General features: G+C 52.3%; 9 protein-coding genes across 9 annotated transcripts; 5 read left to right on the top strand and 4 right to left on the bottom strand.

Moving 5' to 3' along the window:
* Positions 1 to 622: 622 nt before the first annotated feature.
* CTAM01_07940 (uncharacterized protein) lies at positions 623 to 1,468 on the bottom strand (the record flags this gene model as incomplete). Its single annotated transcript, XM_060523961.1, has 1 exon — positions 623 to 1,468. The coding sequence occupies one exon, from the start codon at positions 1,466 to 1,468 to the stop codon at positions 623 to 625; it is 846 nt and encodes a 281-aa protein (XP_060381416.1).
* Positions 1,469 to 2,696: 1,228 nt separating this feature from the next.
* On the top strand, positions 2,697 to 3,232 carry CTAM01_07939 (uncharacterized protein; the record flags this gene model as incomplete). The annotated part of the gene is made up of 2 exons (XM_060523960.1): positions 2,697 to 2,766; positions 3,036 to 3,232. The coding sequence occupies 2 exons, from the start codon at positions 2,697 to 2,699 to the stop codon at positions 3,230 to 3,232; spliced, it is 267 nt and encodes an 88-aa protein (XP_060381415.1).
* Positions 3,233 to 3,670: 438 nt separating this feature from the next.
* Positions 3,671 to 5,231, top strand: CTAM01_07938 (major facilitator superfamily transporter; the record flags this gene model as incomplete). The annotated part of the gene is made up of 4 exons (XM_060523959.1): positions 3,671 to 3,850; positions 3,913 to 3,927; positions 3,987 to 4,660; positions 4,727 to 5,231. The coding sequence occupies 4 exons, from the start codon at positions 3,671 to 3,673 to the stop codon at positions 5,229 to 5,231; spliced, it is 1,374 nt and encodes a 457-aa protein (XP_060381414.1).
* A 176-nt stretch (positions 5,232 to 5,407) lies between these two features.
* CTAM01_07937 (leucine carboxyl methyltransferase) lies at positions 5,408 to 7,842 on the bottom strand (the record flags this gene model as incomplete). The annotated part of the gene is made up of 7 exons (XM_060523958.1): positions 5,408 to 5,875; positions 5,935 to 6,044; positions 6,111 to 6,959; positions 7,009 to 7,370; positions 7,435 to 7,619; positions 7,674 to 7,709; positions 7,783 to 7,842. The coding sequence occupies 7 exons, from the start codon at positions 7,840 to 7,842 to the stop codon at positions 5,408 to 5,410; spliced, it is 2,070 nt and encodes a 689-aa protein (XP_060381413.1).
* A 1,760-nt stretch (positions 7,843 to 9,602) lies between these two features.
* CTAM01_07936 (autophagy-like protein 18) lies at positions 9,603 to 11,230 on the top strand (the record flags this gene model as incomplete). The annotated part of the gene is made up of 4 exons (XM_060523957.1): positions 9,603 to 9,663; positions 9,750 to 9,904; positions 9,971 to 11,106; positions 11,182 to 11,230. 4 exons carry the CDS (start codon positions 9,603 to 9,605, stop codon positions 11,228 to 11,230), a joined length of 1,401 nt encoding a protein of 466 aa, XP_060381412.1.
* A 1,078-nt stretch (positions 11,231 to 12,308) lies between these two features.
* On the bottom strand, positions 12,309 to 14,447 carry CTAM01_07935 (dual specificity phosphatase; the record flags this gene model as incomplete). Its single annotated transcript, XM_060523956.1, has 2 exons — positions 12,309 to 12,616; positions 12,677 to 14,447. 2 exons carry the CDS (start codon positions 14,445 to 14,447, stop codon positions 12,309 to 12,311), a joined length of 2,079 nt encoding a protein of 692 aa, XP_060381411.1.
* A 4,177-nt stretch (positions 14,448 to 18,624) lies between these two features.
* Positions 18,625 to 19,268, top strand: CTAM01_07934 (uncharacterized protein; the record flags this gene model as incomplete). The annotated part of the gene is made up of 3 exons (XM_060523955.1): positions 18,625 to 18,700; positions 18,830 to 18,941; positions 19,151 to 19,268. 3 exons carry the CDS (start codon positions 18,625 to 18,627, stop codon positions 19,266 to 19,268), a joined length of 306 nt encoding a protein of 101 aa, XP_060381410.1.
* A 105-nt stretch (positions 19,269 to 19,373) lies between these two features.
* Positions 19,374 to 22,493, top strand: CTAM01_07933 (DDHD domain-containing protein; the record flags this gene model as incomplete). Its single annotated transcript, XM_060523954.1, has 2 exons — positions 19,374 to 20,581; positions 20,633 to 22,493. 2 exons carry the CDS (start codon positions 19,374 to 19,376, stop codon positions 22,491 to 22,493), a joined length of 3,069 nt encoding a protein of 1,022 aa, XP_060381409.1.
* Positions 22,494 to 22,777: 284 nt separating this feature from the next.
* CTAM01_07932 (DNA repair helicase) lies at positions 22,778 to 25,651 on the bottom strand (the record flags this gene model as incomplete). The annotated part of the gene is made up of 9 exons (XM_060523953.1): positions 22,778 to 24,133; positions 24,195 to 24,292; positions 24,352 to 24,682; positions 24,745 to 24,861; positions 24,924 to 25,177; positions 25,235 to 25,366; positions 25,433 to 25,452; positions 25,524 to 25,574; positions 25,635 to 25,651. 9 exons carry the CDS (start codon positions 25,649 to 25,651, stop codon positions 22,778 to 22,780), a joined length of 2,376 nt encoding a protein of 791 aa, XP_060381408.1.
* Positions 25,652 to 26,914: the final 1,263 nt, after the last annotated feature.

Genomic DNA, 26,914 nt, shown 5'->3' with positions numbered 1-26,914 from the left:
ATGGATGCAAATGAGTTGATCTTGCCGCCATGTGCCTTGCTCAGTGCCTGCCGTTTGAGCTTGGTATACTTCAGCCAGCCGTTGCTTTGCTCTCACTGCGAGATGTCACATGGGATTTGCATTATGAACTTGCCACAGCTTCTGTGGCAATTGATGAGAATGAGGATGTGCGGCACGGATTCTGTAGACTATAACACATGATTGTAGCAATAACTTTGCTAAGATATTCGTAAGGAAGGTGTAATAACATGTGATATGTCTGGTATTGCTTCATGATATAGATTCCTCGAGAAACCCTCTCTGCTAAGAGGCCTAGGACATAGGATCGGTTGAGTCAGAGAAGAAAGGAGAGCAGGTATAGGGTTATTTCCCTCTATAGGTAAGTGGGAAGACGTACCCTACGGATACATATCTAAGAGATAAGGGAAGGATCGCTATCAAGGCAGATATATCCAGCCTACTCCGTACACAGCAAAGCAATCAAAGGTTGGAAGATCCGCCTGCCAGAGGGTATCCGGTCATCGACAAGTTATCAACTCAAGGAAAAGAACTCGTTAGTCGTCAGGTCGTAGAACGGGTTTCATTTACAGTAACGCCGGCGGTGAAGCTTGTCTCGGCAATCTCAATCCCTGTACGAATAGCGCTCTTCGCTTCGCAGTCTTCCGCCACGACGATCTTCATATCCATAGTCGGGGTGTCCATCATTCCACTCGTCTCGATGCCGGTTGCGCAGACGCCCTCTGCCATGATCCACCTCGTGATCTCTTCCCCTTCCCCATTTCCTTTCCCAAGCCAGCTGCTGCTCTCTATCCCTTTCACGAGCAGCCTCGAAGCGTCTCTCGATGGCGTTGGCGCCGAGACCACCCACGAGAGCTCCGACGACGGTGGATATCACCCGCGCCTTCTCCGCCTCGCGTGGCGAGCGCGGGCGGTATGTGCCGTTTTCCATTTCCTTCCGAGTCCGCGATCGGACGGTGGCGTCGGAGACTTCGCGAGCTGCCAGGCCACCGACGACGGCGCCTAGAAGGCCTACGCCGATGCCCGAGGATGACTGGGTGAAGGCGTGGTCGACCGCATGACGAGCTTTGCCGATAGGGCTTCGCGGGCGCGAACGCGAGCGTGGTCTGCCTATTGCGTATGCTTGAGGTGGGAGGGAGCGTGGGCGATAGTGGGATTGGGGCGGGAGCTGTAGGGCATTTGAGTCACGGGGGGAGAGTGGTGACTCGGGAGGGTAGTATGGATGGACTGGAGGAGGAGCGTCGACGGGAATGGCACCCGAAATATAAGGGCCGCTGGCGATCGGCACGGGGCCTCGGTCCGGATAGACTACCTGAATGGGACCGGCGCCGCCGCCGGAGTAGTACTCGGGGGAGTACTCCCTCGTGACGGGAGGGGGGTCATCGCGGCGATGGTGGCTTGGGCTACGAGGGCGGTCCTCCCTGATCTCGTGCTCGTAGTACCTAGACATGACTATGCCAAGTGGTGTGCGAGACTTTATACTTTTGGAGGGACAATTGGCGCGCTGGCGATGGAATCAGAAGTTTTCGAAGCCAGTTGATCGAGGCGTCAAGAAGACTTATACAGTCTGGGAAGATCTAATGAAGTCGGCGGTAGAGAGTCTCCGCGATGCTGGCGGCACTGATGTAAGGTAGACTCCGTCTGCAAGAGACCGAGGGAGTGATGACAGAGGATCTTTATGCGGTTGGTAGTCAGAAGTTTGCTGCAATCGCTAGTCGACGTGGAGTACAAAGTCGTACAAACACAGCAGAGGCCGTAGATGTACGGGCTTGCTTCTTCCGTGGCGATACCGAAAAAAAGGATTTCGGAGTGAGCGAGGGAAAATGTTTGAGCTTAGCTCCGGGCAAATCAATCTTCAGGTTGTGTAAGCTCAGTCTGACGACTAGGTCAAAGAGTCCCGGAACTTAGAAGAAGGCCGCGGGATTAAGGTAGAGAGGGTCGAGGTCACAGCGTTGAGTGAAGTACCGTGCCTGCGTACGGTTGTAACACGGCAGATGGTTTGCTGCACCGCCGTCACACTCGACGTCGGCCGGGGAATAGGAGTACCTTATCTAGGTATGTCGCTGACCAACATGGCACTCCAGGGCCTATGAAAGATTGGAGATCCTCGACCTTTTCTGGTTTGCTTTCTATGAGAAACGGGCGGGGTACACACCCCGTTTCTCCTGTAGATTACCGTCAGGATAAAGGTAACACGGTCCGATGTCGTTCCCTTACCTTTTTCGGTATATGTCAAGTGCAGGGTTTTCGCACGCATGTTTGAGAGATGGCCGGTGCGATGATGTCACGCATAATGGGTGAGTAGGGATGGACAAGGACATGACATTCGGTGGGAAATTCCCGAGTTCAAGCAAACATGGGAACTGCCCGAGCATGTGCTACCAGCGTACTTAGAGCAACTTGTTACTCGGAAACGCGGAGCATTGCTGACGTGGGATTGTTTAGGTACCTTAGCCTTACCATGTAGTTAGCTTGACCCTCCTACCTTACTGCGAGCGAGCCGTAAGTGGTATGAATACTACCTTAGTGTAATGTAGTGCAAGATGCATAGTTACGGAACTCTTCTCAAACTGCCGTGTTGAGCCTCATCCGCCGTCACTCCACTTACTACATCGGCGTAATCTTGCTACTCCACAGTCCCAACAAACGGCTGTGGTAAGTTGAGTTCCACCTGCCGGATGGGTGCTGGGTGGGAGGTGATGCAGTCGCAGGAAGGAAATGGCGACAACAGGAAGGAAAAAGGGCTAGGTATGTGGAATTGGACAGCTCACCGAAGATGGCCCCGCCACGTTTGCTAATTTAGGTGGTATGACCTTGCAACGGCCCTGCCATTGGCCATCGTAATGCGCGGCCACTCTCTCCGAAGCTTCACATCGGTAAGAAATCAGCAGGCTTTCCACGAGGCATTCACAGCACACCGCACCGATACGCCAAAATGCAGCGAATCTTCGCTGACGAACTCAATAGTACCTAGCTCTGAGTGAACTGAACCCCCCCCCCCCCTTTTTCCCAACAAGGATACCTCGGCGAACGAATTCAAAGTCAGCCCTCACAAGCCCCCCGAGAGTCGGCTCACCGGAGGAAGACAGCCCCGCACATCGGACCGGCCCCACAGCGGATGCCCTCTCCGGCCATCGCTGCTATCGTCCAGAGTGGGTTCGTTCCAAAGCCACTCACCGCCGCCGACCTCAGACATTTCCGCACATGCTCATGACCGATTCGTGATCGCCCGCAATCCCACCCGGTAGTTCGTACCGCTCTGGCTAAACATCGGCTGCATGTTGCTCCACGGTTCGTAGTAGAGGCCCACCACCTCCATTTGAGAAGGTCGTCTATTCTATACTTCCACGAACTTCATTGGATGGCCTCGCGGCCTATTCCCAATAGGTCGTGGAGGCTCTCCTCTCAAGAAAGTGAACCATTCCTTTTGCACAGCAGAATTTCCGAGCTTTTGCCGGCTGCTGGGACTGTATTCTCGACTTCGATCATCTTAAAGTCGTGATGCTCCGCGCATCTCGTACGACCGTCCAACAGTCTGTCTGACTTATGATTATAATATCTTAGGAGCTAAATTTTTCAGTATTCCCCCAAAGACAGTCGGTTGTCTGTACATCAACGTCGCGGCATCTCATCAAACCAGCCAGGGCTCACGATGGACGAGAAAGTTACCCAATTGCCTGTCCTAGACGGGGAAGAGGACACAGATGTACCTCCAATTACTACTCATGAGGAGACTAGAGAGCGTTGGAACGGGACCCGCGTCAATACTTACCGCTTCTTCGTAACCTGTTGGAGCTTCATCATCATGGGCATGAATGACGCCGCCGTCGGTGTAAGCCTACAAATATTTGCTGTACTCAAATATATCAAATACTTACAACTGTCTGTCTACAGGCTCTGATCCCTTATGTGAGTTCACACAAACCTCCAGTGCCCACTCAATAGCATGAATCTGACGTTGAGCCCAGATAGAAACGTACTACAACATCACATATACCATCGTCGCCCTACTCTTCCTCTCGCCATTCATTGGCTACCTGGTGGCAGCCCTATCCAACAACCTCATACATCACAAGCTCGGTCAGCGAGGCGTTGCAGTACTCGGCCCTATCAGCCGCATGATCGGTTACATCCCTCTTGTCTCACATCCGCCTTACCCAGTCCTCCCTGTCGTCTTGCTATTCGCAGGCTTCGGAAACGGCCTCGAAGATAGCGCCTGGAACGCATGGGTCGGCAATATGCAAAACGCCAACGAGCTGCTTGGGTTTCTTCACGGTGCATATGGACTGGGCGCGACCATCGGCCCTCTGGTCGCCTCCGCTATGGTGACTAAGGGCAAGCTGCCGTGGTACTCCTTCTACTATGTCATGATTGGCGTCACCGCGGTGAACTTCGTGGCCGCCATCACGGCGTTCTGGGGCGCCACTGGCAAGATACACAGGGAAACCCACCAGTCTTCGACGGGAGAGAAGAGGACGACAACTATGACTGTGGTGCGTCAACCACTGACCTGGCTTCTGGCTTTGTTTCTGTTGGGCTATGTCGGAGCAGAAGTCAGCCTGGGCGGGTGGGTTGTTACCTTCATGCTTCGCGTAAGGCACGCTGAGCCCTTCTTGGCTGGCGTCACCGTGGTGCTGTTCTGGTAATTACCTTCCTCTCCAAGCTTTGTTCTACTTAAGAAATCCATACTAACCTGTCTCCCCATAAGGCTGGGACTGACAATAGGACGAGTCATTTTGGGCTTCATAACGGGGCGCATAGGAGAGAAGCGCGCGATCGCCATCTACCTTGTCATCTCACTCGTTCTCGAACTGCTCTACTGGCTCGTTCCCAATTTTGTCGCCTCCGTCATCTTCATTACGTTCCTCGGCTTCTTTCTCGGCCCTCTTTTCCCCGCCGTGATCGTTACCGCAACCAAACTACTCCCCAACGACTACCATGTGGGCGTGATTGGATTTGCGGCTGCCTTTGGTGGCGGCGGCGCAGCGATCTTCCCATTTGCCATCGGGGCCATCGCCCAGAGCAAAGGCGTCCAGGTGCTACAGCCAATAATCCTGGCTCTTCTAATATTTCTTCTACTATTGTGGCTTTGTGTTCCTGGGGGATTCAAGAGAGGCGGACTCGAGAGGGCACGAGAGAATAAGGAGGGCCTTGGTAGCGATTTCAAGAGTCTATTTGCGTCGATGAAGCGACTGCTTCGAGGCCGAAGCTAATTCTGTATCGAATGAACACATTCCTCTGCTATAATTCCCGATGTTTCCGTGCAGATGGCCCACGATTGACCAACTACTGCCAGGTGCGGCAGTTTATTGAGGACATAGCTGATTGCAGTGTGAATTCAGGATGAGAGGTTATTAGTGGTGTTAAAGAGGGGTGATACGACCTCATTCTATTCAACGGGCTTCTTCTCGCCCTCCGAGAACTCAATCGTCTCCTGATATTGGATCGGCTCGGGTCGTGAAGCTGTTTGCCCTGAGCTATGCTGGGTTAAAAGCTTTGGATCGAAACGGAAACTGTAGCTCCCAGGAGTCCAGAATGTTCCCATGGCGTAGCACGTTGCGCCACCTCCGAGGATGGCGGACTTTCCATCTCCATAGTGCACGACGGAAGACCCCATCAGAAAGGGGCGCATCACGCCGGAGCTGTCTGTGCCATCGAGCCTGGCCACCACCCTTACGTCTGTTTCCGTTGTTTTGAGAACGATGATGTCGTATACCGATGGAAGCTGAACCCCCTCAATCACTCCGCCAAGCAATAGAGTGTAGCCAAGAGAATGTATAGCGGAAGAGCCAAGCCTGGCAAGAGCGCCGGGCAGTCCCCTGTCTTTGGGAATTCGTTGCTGGAACGATAGTACGGGCTAAAAATGGGCATTAGCAAATGAAAAGAAATGATTCAAGGAGTCGCATCGGCACATACCTCAGGTTCAGAAATGTCCAATCTCCAAGTGTAAAGTTTCTGGTTGATGACGCTATCCTCAAGGCTGCCCCCGGACAGGATGCCCGTGAAAGCTCGAGATCCTACTTCGCCTACACAGACAAGTGTAGCACTGTACAGTGCAGGTGGCGTAGACTGTACATGGCATTTTTTCCAACCCTCTGCAGGGTCAAACAGGAAGTATTCGGCTGACGTTTCAAAGTGGTTTTTCCTACCGCCGGCGAGGAGGGCAAGAGTCGAAGAACCCAGTCGAGTAACAGAATGCCTGAAAAAGGGAACAGGCAGATCCTTTGTTCGTTCCCAGGCAGAAAGTTGCTTGTTGAATAGCCAGCAGTCTCCGAACGCCGTTGAGGGGGACGCGCGACCACCAGCGAGAAGAACACCAGCGCTGCCCAAGTCCGTAAGGCTATGGCATACTCTGGCAGAGGGCGTATTGACTGATGGGAGAGGAGCCACTGGCTGGCTAGAAATTTGGTACAGATCCTCGGAATTCATTCGCCCAACAGGCCCCTGACCGAAATTGTGAGATATGAATTCACCGCCGTTGGGCTCTCTGACGAGCATCGCGGCGCCGAGCCGGCGGTGCCCCTGAGCAGAGTCGTAGGCGCGCATGGTCATCGGACATTGGAAGGATGAAATGTCGGCTTCTTCATGGACCTTGGACACGTGGCCCTGGACTTCAGACTTCGGAGTTGTAGCAAGGATGACGAAGTAATGGCTGGCGAAGAGAGCAAACTCCTCCAACTCATCAAAGGGCTCAACCGAGTCGAGGGCTCGCCTCTCTGCAGCAGTCATGAACAAATCATCAGACCAAGCCTCCCAGAGTGTCCAACTCTCGGCTGATGGCCAGCCAAGAGACTTGAATCGCTTCTCCTGGCTGGCCACAGTGGGATAGCGATGGACCGACTTGAGTGGAGCGTTCATCTTGTTGAAGTGCCCAAGCATCGTGTGAGAAAAAGGATGATCAGGTCCATCTGGCAGTATCTGCTCCAGTAAACAAAATTCCGCTAGGTATCTGGTTAGAGTGTATCGTGCAGTCTAGGGTAAGAAACGTACCATTTCCAACAGTGGCTGCCCACTCAATGACTCCATTTGCACCTTTCGTGTCCATGTAAGTAATGGACACTTCGGCCACGAACAGGAATTCGGTGTTTGGCACGTCGAAGAGCGTGTCGAGACAACTCTGCAGAACCGAGAGCTGCTGGAGATTGCATCCCACTTGACAGTACTTCCTGCTTTTGAGGACGATTGGGGAACCGTCATTTACCTCCCAAGTCCCCATCAGATCTTGCAGCTCGGGGGTCTCGAGCACTATCTGCCGCTTCTTCTGAATAAGATCTGGGTAGTCGACATCGAGGAAAGTAACATCTTGACATGATTCGGGATAGCGCACTTGACACTGCCACGGCAGAACGTCGCTATCGTGAAGCGTTAATCATGTAAAGGCCTCATAAACATGTAAGACAACAGATTGAGACTTACCTTCCACAGCCAAGATTTACGACGACCTTCTTTCGATTTGATTGTTTCTGGAGAAATCGACGAACTAGGGTGTCGATAACTTTGAGTCTAAGATGATAGCCTCTATTTACGAGAGGCGCCCTTCTCCGGAACTTTTTCACGAAGAACCGAAAGTAGTGAGGCTCGTCGGGATAGTAAAGATGTTCCTTGAATGAGTTTCAGGATTCCGTTTCAACCAAGTATGCGGCAATAAGGCTTACGACACTGCGTTTTGAGACGATAGAACTGTTGTTTGTCTATGAAGTAAAGGGTGTGAGTGACATTAAATCAGAAATCAGACACATGAATGGACATTGGAAACCAACTCACGGCCATGATCAGATCATCCGAAGCCCGAGACTTTCGAACGTCCTGAGTAGAGGGAGCCATTTTGAACGGATCACAACGAAGCTTGCGCCCGGTTCAGTACGCTTCGTGTAATGAGTTACGATATCCGCAAGAGTCCTGGTTTTGGCGCCGCTAAGTTTTTTGGTTTTTTTTTACTCAGACTGAAATTTGCAAAAAGTTCCCTCCTCAGTGAAAGGCGCCAAACAACGGGGCTCCGAGCTTCTGAAACCCCATTGCGGGATAAAGGCGGTTGAATCACATTCTACGGATACCTTATGTAACTAAAGCTCTACAACATCGTCAGTAAACGTGAAAGACGGGCTAGGGCAGAGCTGTTCCGAGTAAGACATCCATGTCACAGTCAAGAGGATGCAACATATTCCACGTAGACTTGGTGATTTCACCTAATTGTTTCCTGTCTGTGCCCACTTCACCTCGTAGTTTGTCCTCGTGAAACCTGTCGAAGATTGGAGCATGGAAGTCTTTTAGGCACCTAAGGTACCTAAGGTACCTAAGGCAGTTTGCCTTATCTTATCAGGGTTGTTCCCCCAAACGGTACGCACCTACCTACCTTGAAGTAAGGTACCCACCTACCTTAAGGTACGGAGGTGCATCGAGTTCCAGGTTCCACAGGGCAGGTTGGCCCAATCGGTCACCTGTCGCGAGTTTCCGCCAGCTGCCCAGAGCTTGAGCCACACGTGCCATGTGCCACGAACACACCCAGCCATTTCAGCTGCACGCGGCCCTGCCTCGTTGTGAACACCCAAGGCAATGAGATTCAAGATACCTAGGTATTGCAACCAAAGTACTTTGATTTACGAATGCCTGCGTGAAAGCAGATTTCCATACTTGCTGCGCCAAAGTGAAGTAAAATACTCAAACACATTGTCGTAGATTCCATGTCAGGTAGGTAGGTAAGCATACACGGTACGTACGGATACCTACAACCTACCTACCTAGTACCCTGGGTACTTACCTACCTACCTAGTATGGTGCCCTGTCACTTCAGGTCTGTATCCGTCCGCGATGAGCTCTGGGCTACTAAGGCGCTAGGACCATGGGATTACATAGCTTCCCCGCCCCTCCCCCCCACCGGATTGACATCGGGGTGCCTCCTCCATTCACGTTGCGTTGTGAGCCGTCCCGCCTGGATCTGCTTCCACAAGCTACCGTACGCCAACATCGACCTTCCTTGCCCGACCTCTCTGACCTTGCTTGACCGCAACGGCATCTTCCTCACCTCAACCTCCTTCTGCCGCTGCGCTGCCGCCATCTTGCGCCACCCTCCTCCGATCTTCCAACTGCAGCACTTGATTTCTCGTCATATTCGTCGCCGTCGAACCGAACACCGCCTCATCTTGAGGCGACCATCAACCTTGCGGACTTTTTGGCACCTGAAAGCCGCCAGCCGTCGCCGAGCCGCTGCTTCCTACTTCGATCCAACAAATAATCCTCTGCCTCTCGAGTACATGCGGAAACATACATCGTCCTCTGTTTACGCCGTCTATCCTCGATTTCTTCTTGGCATACCGTCGACTATCTCGACCTCGGACCGCCGCCACTGAATCTTTTCCTGCTTGCGCCACTGATCCCGACCCCCTACCAGTGTGGGGATTCGACGAGCATCTATCGCGACGTACATAGTATCCCGAATACCTAAATCCGCAAAACCTGCCCAATAGTGTGAACAGTTACATTTGGGTTGCCTGGTCTTCATCGATCGCCGGCGCTGCCCGGGCGTTACAGAACCTGCTGTTCCAGAATCGTCGTCCGCATCTCCACCGTGATCCGAGCAGCGCACCATGGCGAATACCGCCCTCAACTTTATTACCTTTAATCAGGACCATAGCTGTCTGGCCGTCGGTGAGTTCCCTTGCTGTCTGCTTTTCTGGTTCCATACGGATTTTCCAGATCAAAGTTACTAATTGTTTTGCGTTCCACTTTGCTAGGTACTTCCAAGGGTTTCCGAATCTACCACACCGACCCGTTCTCCAAAATCTTCAGCAGCGATGATGGCAACATTGCTATTATTGAGATGCTATTCTCGACATCTCTTGTCGCCCTGATCCTTTCCCCTCGACACTTGATAATACAAAACACAAAGGTGAGTGCTAACCACTTGCTGGCAATTATTCATGCCGAGTTATGATACTCCTCTGACGATAAATAGAGATCCTCAGTCATCTGCGAACTTACCTTTCCATCAGCCGTGCTCGCCGTGCGTCTCAACCGGAAACGTCTCGCCGTCGTTCTCGAATCCGAAATCTACTTATATGACATTTCTAATATGAGCCTTCTCTTCACGATTCCCACGTCTCCCAACCCAGGCGCAATTTGCGCTCTATCACCTTCTTCAGAGAACTGCTACATTGCGTATCCTTTACCGAAACCTCGGGAGGACTCAGGAGACAAAAGACCAGCCCATGCGCCTCCTCTCTCAACGTACGTTGCACCGACATCGGGAGAGGTTTTGGTATTCGACACACTCACATTGAAGGCTGTGAATGTCATCGAGGCTCATCGTTCACCACTGTGCTGCATCTGCCTCAATAGTGAAGGAACGCTCTTGGCTACAGCAAGCGAGACTGGTACCATTATCCGCGTCTTCTCGGTCCCTGGAGGTCAGAAACTCTACCAGTTCCGCCGGGGAACCTATCCCTCCACTATTTACAGCATGTCTTTCAACCTCAGCTCTACCCTTCTCTGCGTTTCCTCAACTTCCGACACAGTTCACATCTTTCGTCTCGGAGCCCCTCCTCCAGATAACAATTCCGCTGCCGCCTCAGCAGAGACACCTGCTTCACCTCGCCAGGATCGCTGGTCGAGGTCACGCAGCTATGACAGTAACAATGAGTCGCCTGTGGGGAGTGCGGCTGGTTCTCCACGAAGCGACCTGGCGGAACCCGCTGGGCTAGGTAACGGCAGCTCTTCTCATCACCAGCAACATATCAACAGGCGGCAAAGTGGCTCCTTTAGTAGCATGCTCCGGCGCTCGTCGCAGATTATGGGTCGCAGCGTGGCCGGCGTCGTTGGCTCATACTTGCCGCAGACGGTGACAGAGATGTGGGAACCCCTCAGAGACTTTGCGTACATCAAGATTCCGAAGTCTTCTAACGCGCCGACGGGCCAAGCCCGTGGGAACAACAACGGGGGCGGGTCGCAGCCGCTGACTGGCCCGCTTCGAAGTGTCGTGGCCATGAGCAGCAGCAGTCCTCAAGTAATGGTGGTCACTAGTGACGGTGGCTTTTATGTGTACAACATTGACATGGAGCATGGCGGAGAGGGCTACCTGGTCAAACAATTCTCGTAAGTTATCGCACCGTTGTCTCGTCATCGTTATATGCTTGTGGTTCACAATACTAAAACAGATATCTTTGGCAGAGTCATTGATGGCGACGACAAATTGGACGCGTCCTCGTACGGCACATGAAGTGCTGTTGACGTGGCTCGTAATGTGAGATGGTGAATGGAAGTTGGGACTTAGGGGAGTAGAAGACGGGGGGCCCCGATTGAGCATTAGGAGGCGTCCGGAAAATTTTCTCTATCTATCTTATCCTACTTCCGTTTATTTTGGTCTGTACCTAAAGGAGGCGGTATAGTCTATGAGGAGGCTACGGCACCTTGCATTCTTGACGCAGGTAATTTGGAGGAACTTGCTTGCCCAGTGGCTGACTGCTACGAAAGAGCGCGCATTTGTTTCCTCGAGTGCCAATTACACATCAAACTAATTGTTATCATGAGTCCCACGAGTACACCTTTGGTCTACGGCACAGGATTGCTTCAGATCATATACTAGACCAGCAACAGCACCTTCTCGTCATGAAAGCATAACCAAGTAATTTGGAATCACGTCAAAACAGCAGCTGTTCTGCCAGATATATTTTGTGGCTCCCAACTAGCTTCAGGGCACCATGCATGGTTAAAGAGGAAGTTGGTGACATGTTATTGGGTGTGGATTGTGGCTTGTGGCTTGTGGTCCCCTCTTCATGCCTCTAGCAATATTCCGTGGTCGTTACTGATCGCGAGTACCTGATAACCTGGCGGTCAAATATCCTGTATTATCAAAAGATTGTGTACACGAAGGCTTTGAAGATGCCCCCGCCACCACCCTAAAATAGACAAAGTCAAGTAAACACCAGGCCAGCCGAAGTACAGCTGTCAAAATCATGCGCCGGGCAATCCATTCCAAAGTATCCCCCCCCCCCCCCCAAAAGAAAAGCCACTCCTGCAGGAGACCTTACCATAGCGCCATTCCATCAATCATATATCCGCACATATCATTCCGCATGAAGTTTTACCACTGAGGATACAAACCTAGGCTAACAGCTACCGACTGGACCTTGGGGTCAGTTGCTCAGCTGTCTCTGAAGTATCCAAAACTGGTATCAATGTAATATTAAAGAACGTCCGACGATCCACGTGGGCGAATAAACGAGAGATAGTGTTTCGGAGTCGACGCATGGGAGAAGAATACGCGTCACGCCGCCGAGTCGAGAAAGAAGTCGAGTTTACCTGGCGTAAGGACGGTTCATCAGAGCGATCTCCCTGGCGATTTCGCCCCATTCAAGTTCCCGCTTCACCCTAGATGAGCCCTTTTTCTTCGACTGGTTGAGCTCTTCCCATTTGAGAAGCTCGTACGCGAAACGGAGGTGGGGTTGAATAATGACATTGAGCCTGCGGGCTCGGACGAAGCAATATGCTCGGGGAAATGACAGACTTAACGATCGCATTACTTCGGCGATGCAGATGGTTGCACTGCGCGATACTCCAACGCGGCAATGTACCAACGTGGCTGTTCCGTTGCGCCGGCCACGCTCTGAAATAAAACAAGTAAGCACTGTTCCGACTTTCAAAAGGTCGAGGGTTGCCGACTTACCAATAAAATCGAGGCATCTCTCGAATTCATCCGTCAAAGGATCAATTCCGTTATCCTGCACTCCTTGTACAATGCAGACGTTTTCTGGACCCCACTGCTCCAGCTCGCCTTCCCTCCACATCGAAGTCTCGCCAACACTCAAAATCTGAGTTATCCCCATCGCCCTCAAGAGGTCGGGGTTGTTCGCGTGACATAGGTTACCGAGGTACATATACTCAAGAACTCTGCTAGGCAATGATCCATCTAGGCCGGGAAGCCATGCTGGCTCCTTGATCAGCGATGTGATTTCGCCGAGGCCCTTACCTGAGTGAACGGGCGACTCATGTAGCAACCGGGCCTCGATACAGGTAAGAAGAGCAACGTCAGTAGGATAGGCAAAGAAATTCCGCTTCTTGATGGTATGCAAGTCCAGCCAAGCATCAGGAATGCCCCTGCCAGTGCTGTAGCTGAAGTATGCGATTCCAAGCATGGTAGATTCGGTGTATCCATCGGCACAGTGGATGAGAATTTTTCTCTCTCTCCTATTAACAGGCGACAATGCCTGACCGTTCATATCGGTGTCGCCATCCCTATCGATATCGGTGCTGTTTGTAGCTGGGAGCGTGCCATGGGCTAAGTGATAAATCCACTTGCAGGTTTCCAAAATGCCATCGGCTTCGGCTTGTGACCATGTAGGTGGTAAGATGCTTCCAGAGGAGGGGAAGTCAATGTAGGGCCTCTGAGCAGGCTCAACGCGAGACTCAGCCAAGGCCCGCAGTGCTGAAGGGTTAAGCCGACCGACATCACTACATTCGATCAAAACATCGAACTGTTGGTCCTCCCCTGAGGAAGGTTCTGGTGTTGGACCGAGCCAAACATTGTGGGATATTTCCGATGCTCTGGTCATGTCATACATCTCCTTCCGCTCTTGGTGGAAAAAGTCGAGGACATTGCCAGTCAAATGGCCCTGAGAGTCGACAGCAACAATCTCCTTGTGGTTGTTCTCAAAGTTGTTGAATGGCGAACAACACATGAACGTATTGTAGTCCGGAACAGAGTGACCCTGAGCTTCGTGCCTCTGTCGCCATCGAAGTTGTGCCGTTGCAATATCGAGGCTCACTTTGCGAACAGCCGTCTCATCCTGACCATAAACAACAATGTCCGAAACCATGGCAGCTTTTGCAGCCTGAATCTGGAAGTTCCTCACACAAAAGCCATCGCGAGGGTCGACATCGAGAAATTCGGGGGCGGCGGCGGCCAGGTTGATGAGCTCCTGTGGGGCTATAGCACCTTTGAGGCGGGCGACGCTCAGATCACCGTCCGCTTTGACGAGCGTGACCCCTCGAACACATGTAGGTGTTTTGCGGAGTGAACGGTGGCGGGCGATGAAAAAAGCCTGCTGGATGTGATTGTGAGGATGGAGACCATGAAACCATGGGAAGACTTGGTTTGGGTCCGGCAAGGGCTGACGAGAGATATAGTCGACAGCGGCAGCCACATCGGCGGGGCCTACGGTATATACGGTGGCCGGGCCCGACTCGAATTTGGAGAACTTGTCGGGGGGGGACAACAACGAAGTCTGCTGAATCAAATCGTCGTCGCGAGGAGGTGATGGAGGAGGAGTATTTGGCTCCTCGGCGGGAACAGGACCTGGAGGACAAACTGGAAGATGCTTGTTTGGTACGGGCACTTGAGCAGTGCCAATGGACTCGAGCGATATGGTTGGGACGGATCCCACCGTCGACGTTGGGCGGTGCGGGGCAATGGGTCTCGGAAGGGCAATCGTCGCCATGCTGAAATATGTATACTGTTCTTTCTGTTTTCTGTTCCTGTCTCCTTCACTTTCTTGCCTTGAACCGGCAGCTATTCGCAATTGAAGCTGTGCACCGGCTGTCTGCGAACAGTCGAGGCTGGGTTGGAAAGACGGCGGAGTTGTAATCAAGGCCTAAACCCACGCGTACAACGGGGCGCGACTCTTGTGCCAAGTTGGTAATGCCTGCAATCCAACCAAACTATGTTAGACGTCGATTTGGTAACAGACACAACAGATGAATGATAGAGGAGGCCTTCGAATGCTCATGAGATGAGCAGGAGAGAGAAAGATGCTCGAATCGTACGCCTGATTGATCCAAGTCCGAGATATGTTGGAAGGAAGAAGGAAGGGGGATGTTTGTTACCACGACAGGTTGGGGTACTAATTAGACGGGCGTGGGAGCACGGGGGCAGTACAAGGGGGACAGACAGGGTGGAGAGGGCAGAAAGAGAGTACCAGGAGAGGGCTCTCGGGGAGGGAGACAGGAGGGAGAGATGATATCTGGAGGCAGTGAACGGTAAGGTGAGGAAGGCACTCGAACTAACCGCAAATCGGCTGGGCTGGCTGGGGTGATGGGCGATCCTTATCGTGCGTGGCCAAAAAGCAACCAAACAGCAGGGTAGCTCCAGTTCGGCTTAGGTAGAGTGTGGTAGTGTAGCGTGTGTAGGTACGTTCCGGTAGTAGCGAAATGCAGTAGCGCCAGTTCGTGATAAGCTGGGGCGGCAGTGCCTATCGTCTCTCCGCTGTTTGTGAATGATACAAACGGCTCTGTGAACATGGGTCGAGCGTAGGAACTGAGCGTCGGTTGCTCCAATATTGTAGGCCGACGTTGAAGCTGCCAGTACGAGTGAGGACATGGACGAACAATGCTTTCCGAATGAAAGGCGGAGGAAGGTTATTTTGATGATGGCAGGAAGGGGGCGGGCGGCATCATGTCAAGAAAAGGTGTCGGATGATTGGGGAAATAAGAGGAAAGGAGCGAACGCACAGGGGGAAGCGAGGAAACCGTGGGATACCTACTACGTAGACTGAAGTAATAAAGGTTTTAGTTGTGTGCTAAGCTCATTGAAAGGAGTCGTGACACGCCAGGTACAGTGCCGGCGTCACCATGGTGAGAAGCGACCTTCAAACACATTACCCTACCTCACCTTACCACCTTCTACGTACCTTCAGATATCAGGTAATAAGTGTACCTACATTCTACTGGCATAGTCAGGTAAGGCAAGGTATCTTAGGCTTGTCCAACGTCGAGGAGATGGGCAGACAGCGCTCTCCAACATGCGAGACCAAGCAGACGTCCGCGCCCCGACTCCAAGCCACTTGACATGGCATCCCATATTGTCCAATCAAGGAGCCCAAAGGATGTGGAGCTCTTATGGATAGAGGAGGGAGGAGGGGGTTGGAGAGGGACATGGGGGGAAGGGGGATCAGTGCCAATGGTGGGCAGCGTTTATTTGGCTTGGAGCACGGCCGCAGAGGGCTTTAGCAGTGCAAGTTAGCGCTAATGGTCGCGATACCCAAGGTATACATAATACGGAGTATGGGAGGGTGCCTTCATTGCCTAGGTGTTCATGTCTTGTGACCGTCACGCAGGATTTCTCTTGATGCTACTGAGGTGCGTGGGCTGATTGCTCACTATCGTGTTGTTCAATATTTCTTTGACTGCTGGCTGTCATCAAAGAAGGAAGCTACCAAGCTGGCAATCATTGAGTCTTCCATTCGAGATACCCAGGCGTGCTGCTAGGGAAGGTCTAGCGAGGCGCGATATTGGACCCCGGGTTTGTTTTACCCCTCACCTCGGCTTCTAAGGAACGATATCCAACCAAACCGTGCTAAGGTAGCGTATCCGTACGGATAGACATGTTTTTTGTCGATCTGGTCTAGGCCTCCAAGTCGTCCAATTCTCAATTGATTGAGGCAAAGATTGATTCTGTCAGGCGACAGAAGAAACACAGAGGTTTCCGTAGCGTACATCAGAAATGGATGACAACGGAAGACTCGGGGTCGAATGCAGCCGGGACCATCGCCTGTGTTGACAATTGGACCCATCGTCTGGTGCTCGGTCAAGGTATCGACGACAGTACGGAGTATTGTGAATTCAGATAGCATTGGTTTACACCAGCATCTTAGCAACTTGTGTAGGAAATGACGGCACTATACCAAGTGCCTACTTGTTTGTACAAAGAGAAATGCTACTTAACTGTTCGAAGGGAGGCAGTGTGAGAGGTGGTAAAGTGGTGAACCAAACGTCCAAAGGGTCGAGACAGCAAGACCCACCCCTTGGCTAGACCCAGGAAATCGGGGGTGGGGACGAGCGGGGGTGTCACATTCCAAGTGGGGAAGAAGCAAGGCGCTACTGTACGGCTGCTGCATCAGTGGCATCCATGTGGTCGTAGCGCCAGTCTCAGCCATTGAGGGTGGACGGATTGAGTGCCATCACCGCACCGCTGCACCGCACCCGCCATACATCAAACAGACACGGTGAGACTCAGAGCATGCCATCGAGAACCACGATGAGATGACTCGATTGCCTTTACCTCTCCCTTTTTCCTTTGCTCAGTTTCCCAGTCTCTCAGTTTTGATGCCTGCGTGCATTCACAGTTTGCCGCGATATAATCATCGTACCGCCTGATAGTACACACGAATAGAAGATGTAGTGAAATGGGTACCTATGTAGATAGTCATACACAGTGGTCCTTGAGGTATGGGAGATACTTCTAGTACTGGCTGACGTAAGGCAATGTACGATTAGATAGGTACCAGATAATGTGATTGAACGGTACCTTAGGTAGGTGGGCATGGAATTGGGAGTTGGGACTGTTGCGAGTGGTCACGGTTCTTGCGGGATTGCACGTTAATGGTTGAAGGCACCGTAGGTAAGGTCGGTGCCCTTTGTACTGTGTATGCCTATCGTTGATTTCGTTGGCTCAAAGTTGTTTGTATTTCGCGACATCCCTGCCTGTCTGCCCTTTTTGAAACATGTTGAGTGGCGACGAGAGACTCGAGTACCTAGGTATCTGCACCAGAGTTCCTCAAGACTAATGCTCTTGATCAGAGACGGAATGAGAGGGAGATCTCGCGCCCAAGGAAACTTCTACCGACGTCTTGAACTGCTTTACCAACTTATCTACTGAACACTTCATGTGCGACCTGGCACCACACACCAGTTCAGTCCAACTCAACGGCACGTAGCTACCTATGGTCGTCTCATTCCGTCTCCACTGGCCGGCTCATCCGCGGGGCCAGGGCCATACCTATTTCAGCCGGTTGCATTCGACCCTTTCGTGTGTCTCCAATTCTTCCTGGAAATCATCAAGTGCTAACTCTTCCCTGCTACCTACCTGTGAGTACGGAGAAACACCAAGCCACGCATACTTATCATGTGCAGATAGCCGTGGACGAATATTCCTTTGTGACAACTGGTAGAGGACACATACATGCCGGCATCTTTAATTCGGCTGAAGCTCAACGTCAGATGTAAGGGCCAGACTAGATGCGATGAAATGGATGAAACCGTGGCAGAACATCTCCCTGACTGCTGGTTCCCGGAACGGATGCATGTCTAAGGCAGTGGGCACTACCTGTACGTGGTAGTATACTAGATATTCCCGCTGGGCCCTAGGTTCAGCACGAGAGGGGCTCCACATCATACATTGGTGATTCTTGGATCGTTCTACTTAGCAAGCAGTACCAGGAACGCATCTGTCTATCCATGTGTCCTAGCCGAGTCCTTGTGCACAGTAGGTTCAGTCAACGCCAGCAGAGGACAATGTCGCCATAGCGGATTCCCTACCCTACGAGCTTCGGTGGACAGCGTCAGCAGCGAGATCGAAAGCCGTCAGCGCCAATAACAAAATCCCCAAGATCGATGCAGGGCAGCTACTTGGGTATTTTCCCACTTTTGTCACAGAAGCACTTATTTTGGAGCACCCGTCGCGGGGGTGGGCCTGAAGTCCCCACTATCTTAGGGACCTCACGTTAAGATGATATCTTAACATGGTTACTGGTACGGATACCTGAAGGCTTAGGTAGCTAGGTAGATCGATCCCTCCATGCCTCATGTGGCTGGTGCCACTAAAGCTCAATTGATGCTGACCTAAGGCAGGCCAGTCTTCCCTAGACGAGAAGCATCAACCATCTTACGTCATTGAGACGCATGAGAGCAAAACACTTGCGGAACGGAGCACATGCTTTCGGCCTTTCGCCTTACCGTTTACTGTCCTGTTCCTTAGGTAAGGCGAAAGGCAAGTCAATCTAAGGCAACACTGCGCACGCCCAGAGTATTACGCACCACTCCTGCTGGTTCCTGAGCTAACATCCACAAGTTGTCAAGGACCTAGATTAAAATCGACATCCTACAGATACTGAGGCGCGAAATCGAAGCGGCAACTCCCACCCAACCCTGGAGCTTCATCAACAGCATCTCTACTTCCCTCCTCATGCTGTGGACTTCGAGCGGAAGCTGGGTCTAAGGTGCGCATCAGCCCTCTTGAGTCCTTCTTGGCCTCTGCGCTGGTAGCCTTGGTAAGCCTTCTACTGCATCGCGTCAGTGATTGCGGTACGCACTTGTCGATCCCGCTTGAAAGATAACTAACGCGTCTTCTTTACTACCTAAAGTCTGCCTCTACGAAACCACGCCTCTACTCCTTGGCGATCGCGAAATTCATAGAACCCTGCTCCAGCCATGCTCAAGTCCACGTCGCTCCGCAGGCTCACCGACAGCCACCCGTGATACTTCAACCAACCACGCCTTTGACCACGACGCTTGACCTTCCTCACTTGTCTCCGATCTGCGCGTGATCTCCCCGTTCACTGGCCTCTGTGACGCATTGAGAAACCTCACATCATCGAACTTGACGAACTTAGCATAGTAAGCCCGACCTCGAATGATAACAGCGGAACAAAATGGACTCTTCAGAACAAAACCATACGTACGGCCTCAAGTGCCGCCTTGCCCCGGTGTCCCAGCCATCAACTGGGGGCGTCGACGATGGCATCCCAGCGGTGGCTGCACAGTTTTTCTATTCTTCAATACTACCCATAGACGACCCTTTGTCTCCTGGGACAATCGCTGGCGTGCCCGACGCCCGAACTGCTCGTGGCCCGATTCGTCCATTCTCCCTCGGTGACAATAATGCCCTCGAAAAGGCATGGCTTAGCTTTTTGTCTAACGATGATATTCAAGCTCACGAGCAGCTAGTTCGAGACAGGAAACTGAGTCCCAATACTGAGAAAGCCAACGCGCATAAACTGGGCCTCTTAGCGCGACACTTAGCTATCAAGCACCTCCAGAAGCATGGTGGCATCATTCAAACATCGACCACGGCCGGCGAAGCTTCGGATCTTCTTCCAGACACCCCGATATCTACATGTTGCCCGGAGTTATTCATTGATGTCTCTACCGAGCTCCAGAATACCTTTTGTGCGCTGGCCAGGAAACATCACCCTTCGCTCGGCCAGGAGAGAGTCGTGCAAGAAGTCATGATGGAACTCAGGGGTCTCGTAGCATCGAGCGAGACGCGCCCCCAGTTCGGGAGTGTCTCTTCTTCCCGGCCACGAGCGGACTCGGCTCGTTCGCGGCAAATGGAGATTGTCAGCTCATTCAGCCCTCGGCAAGAAGCTGCGAGCGAATTGCAGAGAATGGGAAGAGAGGTTGGCAACACGGGGTTGGAGTCTGGGTCGAGGACTAGATCTGATTCCCGGACAAGCGAGCAAACATCTCGGCCCTCCACGCCGGGTTTGGGCACTTCGTTCCGGCAGCATGCTGCCGACGATGGTATCTCTGGCAAACCGTTTGTGCGTGCTGGGCTTCGGCAGCGACCCCAAGATTCGCTGGCGACGTCGTTCCCTCCTTCGGAACAGTCGAAATCGAATGATGTCGAAAATCAAGATCCAAGGCGTTCGTTCACTATGCCAGAGCCGCCCAGAACCAGATCGAACACTTCGCAAGCTAAAATTGTCAGCGATGAAAGTTACAGAAGAGAAGCTATTGACGTTGTTGTCGGCATCTCGCGGTTGCATATGGTGTCCATCCCGGCTCTACAAATGAAGCCCATTTACTGGTCCCCTGTGAACGACATTGCAATGGTCCTACGTGCCACCTGGTTCTACAGGTTCGTTGTTCTAATTGCTCAAATGTGTTCGAGGCTCTAACAGATAGATAGAGATACGATGCTACCAATACCCCCAGCTGTAGCGAATCAATTAGAGGCTGGCTACCGAGAGCTCAAGCCTCACACCGAGACGTGGAATGATGAGCTCCGTTGCGCCGTTGATGTAGGGCCTCTTGGCGAGGAAAAAGTCTCACATCGATTATGGCCAGAGAACGTAAGTCAACCTAGCGACGGAGACAAGGAGCCAGTTTCGGATACTCGTATCTCATCAGATCCGTTCTGTGCCGCAAGCTGCTTTCGTGGGGAGGCGGCAGCAGAGGGTGCCATCGATCCAAACCTGAAGACTGCCTCGGCTACGCAACAGCATCGAAGTTACGCAACTTATCATGTCATCTATAAAGATGCTTCCAAGGCCTTTCTCCTCAAACCTAGTCTCAAGCCATCTGCCTACTACGGCAGGAGACCTGTTGCGAAGATTATGAAGGGGATGACCGTCGGCATTCCAGTTGTACGTGGCTTTGATCGTGCGGTGTGGGAGCGTACACATGACAAAAACCGGCCTCGAGAAGCCACCAAGCAGCCAGCTTCTTCCGCCAGCAACACGATCGAGGCAGTCGGACAAGACGTCTGCGCGGCCTGCAAGGCTGAAAAAGAGCGCGGCCAAGTTACCGACCTTGTGTTGGTGGTTCACGGAATCGGCCAAAAGTTTGCGGAACGAGTCGAAAGCTTCCACTTCACCCACGCTATCAACGCTTTTCGGCGTGATGTTAACACGGAGTTGGCGAACCCAATTGTCAAGGGGGTGTTAAGAGATGGCCAGAATGGTATCATGGTACTTCCCATCAACTGGCGGCATACACTCTCGTTCGAGGAAGGCGGCCCAATGACAGAGGAAGACAAAGCACAACACGTGCCAGACGGGTTCAGTCTTAAAGATATCGAGCCTGGCAGTATTCCCGCAGTTAGGAGCATGATATCGGATGTCATGTTCGACATACCCTTCTATTTATCTCACCACAAGGGCAAGATGATCAACGCGCTGGTGACAGAGGCCAATCGTGTGTATCGCCTCTGGTGCCGCAACAACCCCGGATTCGCAGATAGAGGGCGCACTCACCTCATCGGTCATTCTCTGGGTAGCGCCATGGCTATTGAAATTCTTTCTCGACAACCCGCACGTGTTCCGCAATTAGACCTCTCGACAAGAATGCCGAAGCCCGACTTCTTTGAGTTCGACACGAAGAACTTATTCTTGGTTGGAAGCCCCGCTGGTTTCTTCCTGCTCTTGGAACGAGGCATGCTTCAACCTCGGCGCGGTAGGGTGAAGCCTGGAGCTGATCCCGCCGACGTTAATGCGCCAGAAGTAACGGGCGAGGCCGGGCGATACGGTTGCATCGCCGTAGATAACATCTATAATGTACTGGCCAAGGAGGATCCCATCGCTTACCTCCTGAATGGTACCATCGATCCGGTGTATGCAACCAGCCTGAGAACAGCACATGTCCCGTCAAGCGCCACCTCCCTTTTCAGATACGTTGGCAATGCAGTGAAAAGTCTTGTGCCCGGCGCAGCACCTACGCCAGCCACCATGGCCCCTCCTCCGGCCCCAAAGCCAAACTTTGCGCGCTTGCCTTCGCAGCTCGAGCTTGAGGTTCACGACTTCACGCGAGAGGAGATTGCTGAGCGAAAGGCTTATCTCCTTAATGACAATGGCCAGATCGACTACTACCTCAGGTTCGGCGGCGGGCCACTGGAGATCCAGTACCTCAACATGCTGAGCGCGCATACTTGCTACTGGACGAGTCAGGACTTCATTCGCATGTTGTGTATGGAAGTGGGCAGGAAACCTGGCAGAGAGAACACGATACCTGCCATGAGAGCTCAGAAGGCGGCTAAGAGGCCGCTTGGGTGATAGACAGCTCAGACCGTCCTTCTCAGATAGCTTTACGTACATAGGTCACGGTTTTAAATTACGCTTGGTGTGATAGAGAGGCATGGAGTTTCCTGAAATATTAAGACAATGTAAAGAATCCTTACGTTCTTATATACAGGTGTCATTTGGTTTGAGTTTTTACCCCGTTCTCAGATTTCTGTATCCTCGTCCGCAACGTCTCAGCGAAAGTGACGAATCTCTACCACCTCGAGCCTTGCACCTTGATTGCTGGGTCGACGATCCTCTGGCATAATATAATGCCCTCAAAACCCGTCGTCAATCTCCATCAAGTCATGGTCGAGGTCATCATCCAAGCCATACTCGTCACCTCCGTCGGCGCCGTAGCCGTCCCTACCAGCACCAACCTCTTCGAGCTCCTGAATTCGCTCCAAGTCCATTTTCTCCTTGTGCCTCATTAAGTCCTCGTAATTCCAGGTGCTCACACCCTCCTGATCTTTTGCTCGGAACGGCTGGGCCATTTGTTTGAGGAAACGCCGGGCGCTGCTGACGGCCATGTCCGTGCTGACGTTTGTGTCGGCATCGAGCAGGCCCTGATTGATCCATTTGGGCAGCTGTGTCCGCTTCTTCTGGAATCTGCGGTCCGCGAGGACCATGATGCCGTAATCGTCCTTGCCTCTCAAGACTCGACCGAGACACTGCGCGGCGTGGCGCATAGCGTCGAAGGACAGGAAGTCGTTCTCGCGGATGCGATACGTTTCTCGCAGGAACTCGAGACGGGCCTTGAGGATGCGGGACTCGGTGTATTGGAACGGCACGCCTATGCACAACACGGTCCGACCGTATTGGTGATCGAAATCGATGCCCTCCGAGACCTTGCCACGGGCGACACAGAGTAGTACGGCGCCGCGGCCATTGCAGCAGGCTGTCCTGTACGTCTCTAGCGCGAGCGACGTCTCTTGTGCATCTGGTGTCTCAACCAGAATCAGCTTGTACTTCCAGACTTCTTCGAGAATATTCATGCCCTGCCACATGCTGATGATGGACTCCATGTACAAGTAGGAGGGGAAGAAAACGACCATGCCGTCTGGCGTTATTTTGGCAAACTCGGTTAGGAGAGTGCCGTAATTACGGACGACACTCGGCTCGTTCCGGACCTGAAAACTGGTCGAGATGGAAGATTGGTCGCTTCCACGAGTCACGATCATTGGCAGGAACGATCTTCTGGCCAAGGTCATGCTGTAGGACTCCTGCACAACGGTTGAGAACCCCAGCATCTTTGGATACATTTCAAGTGGAGAAATTGTTCCTGACGTGATGATGACGGAGCTGAATCTGTCAAAGACGGGCTTGATTGCGATGGCGGCGTCGAGACACGTGAAGTGCAGGACAGGGTTGGGTACCTCTGCCGTTTCTGACTCGAAAGGCTCGAGAATGAGCAGGAAACCCTTCTCATACGTCGCCACAAGCGTTGCGAATGTAGCAACTTCCTGCAGGGGTTGATAGTCCTCAATATTGGTAAGCTCAAGGGTCCGCACAAGTGACGTCAATCTCTCGGCGCAGAATCTAAGTGGCTTCTTTTCGATGAATGTGTATTCCTTGAGATGGGCGAGGAAAGACGGGGGTGTTTCCGATATCGTATGCCTGACCTTCATCCTAGTCTGGCGAAAGAAAGTTCAGCAACTGCATGCTTGACACAGTCCTTGTGTGTAGCTAACATACCTTGAGATACTCGATAAATCTCTTTAGGAAGGACACAAAGTGTTCCGCTCTCCTGATGTTACCCGGAACCGCTTCCTTGAGCAGATCATCGGGAAGTGCTATGAATACATCAGTCCACACTCAGCCAGCAAGTGAGCTAGCGGGTGGTATTGCCTACCTGGATTCGCCATGAACGCATCTTCTTGCCGTGCTTCATCTGCGCCACGAAGTCCTTCGACCAGTTTCTGGTATTCGTTTTGTAATTGCTCTTGGTCGGTATCCCTCATTTCCGTAATCTTCCGTTCCAAGTTCTGCGCGCCCCTTGTGGCTTTCCGTAGAGAGTCTTCTGTGATGTCTGTGCTGAGAGATTCAATGCAGACGTTGTCGATATTGTGAGCCTCGTCAAAAACCACGATGCAGTCTTTTGAGAGCTCCCTTGATACCCTCTCGGCGATTTTGGGATCAAGTAGATAGTGGTACGAGTAGATGATAACGTTGCAAAATTGCATCTATTCGAAGTCAGTGGCACTGTACCAAACAAAGCCTTGTCTCCAGCGATTGGCTCTTTTACCATGCGTCTTGCGGTGAAGTACGGACATTGCTTGTGTTGCTCGCCGTACTTCAAGAGGCCCTCAAACGTCCAAACTCCGTTTGGAATCAGGTTGTGCGGCTCAAGCAGGTCCAAGTTCTGCCACAAGTCAGCAACATGTTAGATCCAAGGGAGATAAAAGGACTGTAGCCGAGACGTACATCATGGTAGACACAAACGTCGACGTTCTCGCCGCGGTCTTTTTTCTCCTTGACAAAGCCTGCTGTCAAGCTTCGACAGCGTGCGTCGACGACGGAACCACTCTTCTCCTGTTTTACAGAGGGGTGAAGGCATAGGTTCTTTCGGCTTGTCAAGCCTAGGCCACGGAACTCTTCCTCCTCCCCAAGCTCTTGTGCTCGATACTTCATGAGAGCCTTGAGCTCAGCCAGAGCCTTTTCGATCTCAGACATTGTACCTGTAAACCTTTAGTTGCGGATCAGACGCGTATAAATGCAGACGATATGATCCTTACGAGAGCAATAGATTAGCTTTCGGTGCTCGGGGTTGTGTTGCTGGTAAGCGACGATGAGCGAGAGCAGCGAAACCGTCTTTCCTGTCCCTGAAGGCATCTCCAGTACGCAGTGCCCCCCTGCGTCCAGGGTCTCTGTGAGTTGGGGTAGCACGTCAGCGACATCGTTCGTCGTTCAATCCCGTTCGGACTATTGCTCACTTTTGAGATCACACATGTATCTGGAGCCAACATCAGCATTTGGTCAGCGTTATACTTGGCCTGAGAGCAGCTCGCACGGGGCCTAACTCACGCATATTGCTCAGGGTAGATCGAAGGATATGGGAAAAGGACCGGCAATTCGCTATGGGCTCCATGTTAGTTGCGACGCGGGATTCTTTTGCAATCGCGAGCTGTAACTGACTCGATGAAGAACTTCATCTTGAGACGGCAAGAGTGCCGCAGCTAGCGACACAGTCAAGTTGATCGTTCAACGTGAGTGCAAAGAGAGGCAGGAGCGATTCTGAATAATGAGAGAAGGTCGTGATGGTCAAGGATGTGTGTTGACGGATTGAGACTGATTAATGGGGAGGTGGAGTGGATTGAGGAGGAAATGGACCAGGTGGACGAGTAAAGCGGGAGCGCGGTCACGGGCGCCAGATTCCGAAGCAGATCTCATCAGACTAGTGCAATCTTGTGCTACAGAAGCGGCTCTATGGCTAGAGTTGTTCCAGAGGTAGTGGAGATCGAGATCGAGGTTGGGGCCGAGGTCGAGGTTGAGAAGGAGTTTGTGGTTACAGTCGAGACTAAGTCGTCAAGTGCGAAGCTCAATGGCCATCTTCTGCCGTGCCGAAAAGTTGTCTCGATGAGTGACGTGAGGCGGGCCCAGCGAACCTGAGGGATCGATCCCGACAGGCTACAGCTTCCCAGTCTTTGATGCCAAACAGTCGCGGCCTCACGTGATGAAGGAGCTTATGTCATCCAACGCTGGTCATCATCTTGTTCCGGGTTGGCTGGTGCTTGGCTGAGGTGCTTGTCACTTCAGGTTCAGCGCCTGCGCCATAAGGTAGTCCGCTGAAGAGTCGCGTTAGCACCTTTCTGCCACTTTTTGTCTCTGTCAATCATCATTTGATCCCTGTTTTGTTTGGTCCGTATCAGGATTCCAACCGATTCGTGTACTCGCGCTCTTTCGCGCAGAGACGTCAAACGCGATGCTGGTTATTCGTACTACTCACAGCACCGGCCACTCCTTTCGTGATTCAGCAAGAGGTGACTTCTCGGTAGTGGTTTCATCACGCCCACCTAGCGTTCGGATACTCAAGGTAGATTGTCTTTGACGGGATGGCTGACGGATCCGTCGGGAAGGCGGGGAATTGTTCTTGGCTACCCGCCCGGCACAGCATAAGGCTGAGGGGAATCGAACACACCCTGCGTATCTGCGCGGCACATTCTCACTGTGAAGGACGAGGTGGGATGCCACGACGATGGGGGCTCAGGGCATGTCAGACAACTTTCTGGGTGATGCAAAGCTTACCACCCATATGTACATTCGGTGTATTATGCAGCCAGAGGCACACGGAACCTACAGCTTGGTGTGAACCAATACTGAGACGGCAGGAGGTTGTTATGACCACCTCAGTGTCACGAAGCTGCCCAGCTGCTATGAAAGTATTACATGTGTTTTTAATTCTGCCTCTGCTGGCT

Source organism: Colletotrichum tamarilloi (assembly GCF_030869305.1).
Source record: "Colletotrichum tamarilloi strain Tom-12 chromosome Unknown Scaffold_26.1, whole genome shotgun sequence".
In the NCBI taxonomy this organism is placed as follows: domain Eukaryota; kingdom Fungi; phylum Ascomycota; class Sordariomycetes; order Glomerellales; family Glomerellaceae; genus Colletotrichum; species Colletotrichum tamarilloi.
The sequence above is the reverse complement of the archived record's forward strand: the minus strand, read 5'-3'. Positions and strand labels throughout refer to the sequence as shown.